A 5,433-nucleotide genomic window follows, 5' to 3' on the forward strand; every position below is an offset into this window, starting at 1 on the left:
AGTGTCAGATGAGCCCAGTTGTTCGCGAATGCTGGACGCAGCACTAGAACTAGTACTACCGGTAGAGCTATTATTTATGCTAGCTGCAGAACAAAACTGGGCTATACCATGCGAATGTCGCGCCGCATTTGCCGAGTCCTGGTGCTTACTTGACTTTGTGTGCGATTCCAGTGCCTTAATGCCCAGGGTGACGAGTTTTAGAGTTCTTTTGCAGAGAATGCAGTAAGCCTCACTGTCGTCGGGAACGCGTTTCAACCAGTCCGAAAATTCCGGTCGCGAGAGCCAGTTATCATTGAATTTGCATTTCCCCATCTTCTTCTGCCATTTAGTTGTCTTCTACTTCATAACTTCCCGCCTTGCTCGCACACAGGGAATCAAAATACTTGCTACTGCAAGTGACGAGAGTACATTTCCGTTTCACATCCGTAGTTTTCTTATTACGTTCCACTAACAGCAACATGTCATGTAGAACTACACGGACCATAACTGCGCCCATTACAGGAAAAGAAAAAACAGAACGGCGTGGAAAAGGACGTAAAAAAAAATATTTTTTGGGTCGATATTTTGCATTGAAACGTAGGTCTTAAATTACTCCAACTCAATTTTAGACATATAGTGCAAAAAAATCGCTATATTTTAGACTTTTTAAGGCCTAAAATGGAAAATGTGTAATTTTAGACTTTTTAAGACTTTTTAAGACCCCGCGGACACCCTGCCTACAATGATATTAGGGTGGCGCCCCGCCCCCCCAACGGCCCCGCCCGCCCCCCCTGGAAGCTCAAGTAAAAAAAAAAAAAAAGAAATTATAGATATAGCGCCAGATCACAAAGTAACTCATTTAAGGTTACCTTTACCATAAACATGTAAAATTATACTTACTTTTTAAGTAAAACTGCTTATCCTAACCCCTAATCCTGAAGTATGATTGTTGCATACTTACTGTAAGATGTAATATTGACTGCTGTCATTAAAAGAAACACATGAACATCATAATTAATTTCGTCCCCCCCCCCCCCCCCCCCCCCCCCCAAGCTGTAAACCTAGGGGAAACACTGCACTCCAACAGTGCAAGTCAAATAGGATTTCAGGGACCTCATTCGCATTCTCATCATGCGTTTTGAAAAGCCTTAAGGTCCAGTCATGTTTGACTTTAGGGTTTGTGGAATGACTTCCGGTTGACTCGCATATGTACACGGAGCTGGTCGAAACCAGGCGTTAGCGCGCACACAATGTGCATGTCCACTCATCGTAAAGTACAAGTGACAGAAACACCAAGCATAGTTTGACTTCAGCAGTGACTAGGCTCTGTGTTTCCACGCTGTTTAGGAAAACCTTATTAACAGGGCCACTATCTTGATAACTAACATTCAGACTTTTTTCAGTCTAACATTGGCTAACTTTAAATTCGACTTGTGACAGAAAACTAAGCGGGCGCGGGAGAACGCTTCAGATGAAAGCTACATAAAGAAGCCTCACGTTACTTATTTATCCCAACAAACATAACCTGTGAGGAAAAACGAACGCCAGAACAACCAAACCTCCAAAAGATTTAGGCTACCATGACAATTTCTTACATTAAGTAACGTTATACGAGGTGTTAGGCAGTTAGCCTAATTACGATTAATGATTTGAATTACTGCAGTACCTTCTCTCATTATATAACAACCCACGTTAAGTATAGGCTGGTGTGATTTAATCCAGGTATTAGATAGCTAATTGACATTAGTTAGTTAACATTAGCTAACTAACATTCTCTAAGATTTCTGATATGCTGGCTAACATTTAACCGCAGGCTAACGGTCATTTTTAGCTAACTGTAAAGGCGAAGAGTCAACGGTTGAACTTTAACTGAACTTACTGCTAACGTACTGTGAATCGGTGTTCATTTTATATTTCAATATCACCAACCTGCTGTAATGCTCTGCACGATGAAAACAACGTCTCTCGATGAACGACCGCTCAGTAAACCTGTGCTTCTTCGACTCACTTCTGGTGTCAGTTCAGTTGGGTCGATCAAATAACTGCCGCGGATTCTCCTCAGACTCAGAGATCCGCTGAGCGCCAGTCACAGGTATACACCACGCTCGAGACCACTCATTTCGCGCTTAAAAGAAACATCCAATGAAGTTCGTGGGTTCGCGGATCTCTTGACGCTTGTTATGAAATGATGATCAGTTTTTATTCTTAACCAGTATCATCCACCATCACACATACTTCAGACCTTTCCACTTAAATTTCAATACTGCGGTGGATATTTGTCAACACCACAGAATGGAGCCAAGAAAACGCTGTTAAAAACTGTAAATGAACCAAGTAAACTCATAGTAAAGTAAGAAAACAATGTATGCCCAACTGAATTAGCTGGTTTGAGTTTAAAGTGTGAATTATTCTGGGACATCTGTTTGTCCACTAACATTCTTTTGCGCAACTCATGATTACAACATGAAGAGACAACATTTGAGATGTAAACAAATCTGAGAAGCAGATATATGTTTGCCTGTAGGTCAGTGACGTGCGGCGAGGTTCGTGTCTGTTGAGACGCACTGAGTCTTTCATCGTCAGATTTACAAATATATAAACCCAATAGAGTATATTAAATCACCATTCAATTGGCAGTTTGCACATTGACTACTGGTTGTTTTTTCATATCATCATTCTTTTAACACACATAGGTAAGGTACATTGTAGTAACTTGAACAGCGTTATGTTCAATCTGTTTATTACCAGTTTCATGAAGGTGGCTTATCGAACTGCCAGCATGCAGGTAAACTTCCAACTGACAAACAGACCAACAACCCACGCCAGACTACTACTGCCATCTAGTGGCTTGACTGCTCAAACAGTAAATACACTTTACTACATCACCCCCCTTTTAAGCTGGAACAAAGTCTTCATGAGTTAAATTACTTAACAACCAACTGCAGGTCAGTATTATCAAACAGCACTGTTCCTACTAAATTCACAGAACAAAACAGAATTATTATTATTATTTTTGCTTATTTATACAGTATGTATATATAAGTCAGTGTGTGTGTGTGTGTGTGTGCTATATGTCCAGGAAACCATCTCGGGCCCGAGCCAAAGTTCCTGGTGAGGACAGGATCATCTTCTCCAAAATGTCGGTCCCTTGCTGTCCTGTCATGGTTTTCTTCTAGTTTATCTTGTTTGTCTTGCACTCTATTTTCAGGTCAGGATGTATCAAATCCAGACTGCAGCGAAGTTTTCGACCCATCAACATGTCTGTGTGTGTGGTCACTGGTGTGTGTGCGTGTGTGTGTGTGCTGTGTTGATATATTGTGTGTGTGTGTTACATGCAAAGGAGAAGCATACAGGGTAATGTTGTGTTGATATCTTGTGTGTGTGTGTGCTGTGTTGATATCTGGTGTGTGTTTGTGTGTGTGTGTGTGTGTGCGCGCTGTGTTGATTGTTGTGTGTGTGTGTGTGTGTGTGTGTGTGTGTGTGTGTGTGTGTGTGTGTTTGTGTGTGTGTTGTGTGTGTGTGTGTGTGTGTGTGTGTGTGTGTGCGCGCTGTGTTGATTGTTGTGTGTGTGTGTGTGTGTGTGTGTGTGTGTGTGTGTGTGTGTGTGTGTGTGTGTTGTGTGTGTGTGTGTGTGTGTGTGTGTGTGTGTGTGTGTGTGTGTGTGTGTGTGTTTGTGTGTGTGTGTGTTACATGCAAAGGAGAAGCATATACAGGGTAGTGTATGCTGTGTTGATATCTTGTGTGTGTGTGTGTGTGTGTGTGTGCGCGCGCTGTGTTGATATCTTGTGTGTGTGTGTGTGTGTGTGCTGTGTTGATATCTTGTGTGTGTGTGTGTGTGTGTGCTGTGTTGATATCTTGTGTGTGTGTGTGTGTGTGTGCTGTGTTGATATCTTGTGTGTGTGTGTGTGCGCGCGCTGTGTTGATATCTTGTGTGTGTGTGTGTGTGTGTGCTGTGTTGATATCTTGTGTGTGTGTGTGTGTGTGTGCTGTGTTGATATCTTGTGTGTGTGTGTGTGTGTGTGTGTGCTGTGTTGATATCTTGTGTGTGTGTGTGTGTGTGTGCTGTGTTGATATCTTGTGTGTGTGTGTGTGTGTGTGCTGTGTTGATATCTTGTGTGTGTGTGTGTGTGTGTGCTGTGTTGATATCTTGTGTGTGTGTGTGTGTGTGTGCTGTGTTGATATCTTGTGTGTGTGTGTGTGTGTGTGCTGTGTTGATATCTTGTGTGTGTGTGTGTGTGTGTGCTGTGTTGATATCTTGTGTGTGTGTGTGTGTGTGCTGTGTTGATATCTCTCTCTCTCTGTTTATCTTTTTCCTTTGCTCTCCTCTTCTCGTCTCCCCTTCTCGGTATGCTTTTTCACTCTCTTCATCCCTCTCTCTTTATCCCTCTGTCTCTCTGTGTAGTTTCTCCTTCACTCTCTCTCTTTCTCTTTCTCTCTGTGTCTTTATTTTTCTCTCTGCCTCTCTGTCCTTCTTCACTCTTAGCTACATCCTCTGTCTGTGTGTAATCCATTACACCAATCCCCCCCTCTCTCGCCCTCTCTCTCTCTCTCCCTCTCCCTCTGCCTCCCTCTCTCCCTATCTTTCTTCCTCCCTCTCCCCCCTCTCTTTCTTTCTCTCTCTCCCTCTATTTCCCTCTCTCTCTCACTTCTTGTGTTCATTTGTTAGTCTTCCATATCCTTTATATTATTTGTGTATTTTCTATGGTTTGCTCTGTTAGTGTTGTTCTAAGCTCCATGTCAGCTTCTGTCGTTCATTCAGGAGAGCTTAAAGGTCCTTTGTTTCTGCCAAGTATTTGTGTGTGTGTGTGTGTGTGTGTGTGTGTGTGTTACATGCAAAGAAGAAGCATATACACACACACACAAACACACACACACACACACACACACACACACACACACACACACACACACACACACACACACACTGACTTGTCTGTGTATGTGTGTGTGTGTGTGTGTGTGTGTTTGTGTGTGTGTGTGTGTGTGTGTGTGTTACATGCAAAGGAGAAGCATATAGAGGGTAGTGTATGCTGTGTTGATATCTTGTGGGGGGTTAAACTTAGTGGGGCACAAGGTTTTACCTCGTCAGTAGTTACTCATCCCACTTCACGGCTGAGTAATTGCAGTGGGAAAGGACAGAACATCTTCCCAGCCGCTAGGTGGAGCTCTAGACTAGGTGTCCTTCTTCTTCTATGGTTACTCGTAATCAAATGAATGAAGCAACATGCCAATAACAGAGACGGCTAATTAGAGGGGAGTAACGTTAGCTCCAAGGGGTGTGTATCAGTCAGTCTGTGTGCCCGCATCGTCACCGACGGTTAAGCTTGCTCGCATCTTCACCTACGGATAAACTCGCTCGCTTCCTCAGGACTTCTGCACCTTGCTTCCCCCGACTGGCGCGATGGATCGCGAGACAGTTGTCATCGTGTCCGCAGCAAGAACCCCGATAGGTAA

At 43.3% G+C, this 5,433-nt stretch overlaps 1 protein-coding gene across 1 annotated transcript in view; it reads left to right on the forward strand.

Annotated features, from left to right (window-relative positions):
* The first annotated feature begins 5,303 nt into the window (after positions 1-5,303).
* The window catches only part of acat2 (acetyl-CoA acetyltransferase 2), a 10,576-nt gene continuing 10,446 nt past the window's right edge, over positions 5,304-5,433 (forward strand). Inside the window, exon 1 of the mRNA XM_080860995.1 lies at positions 5,304-5,429. Coding sequence (XP_080717121.1) covers positions 5,381-5,429 — 49 coding nt within the window. The 5' untranslated portion in view covers positions 5,304-5,380. The remainder of the gene's footprint in view (positions 5,430-5,433) is intronic.

The sequence above is a fragment of the Sprattus sprattus genome (genome assembly GCF_963457725.1).
Source record: "Sprattus sprattus genome assembly, contig: scaffold_73, whole genome shotgun sequence".
Lineage (NCBI taxonomy): Eukaryota > Metazoa > Chordata > Actinopteri > Clupeiformes > Clupeidae > Sprattus > Sprattus sprattus.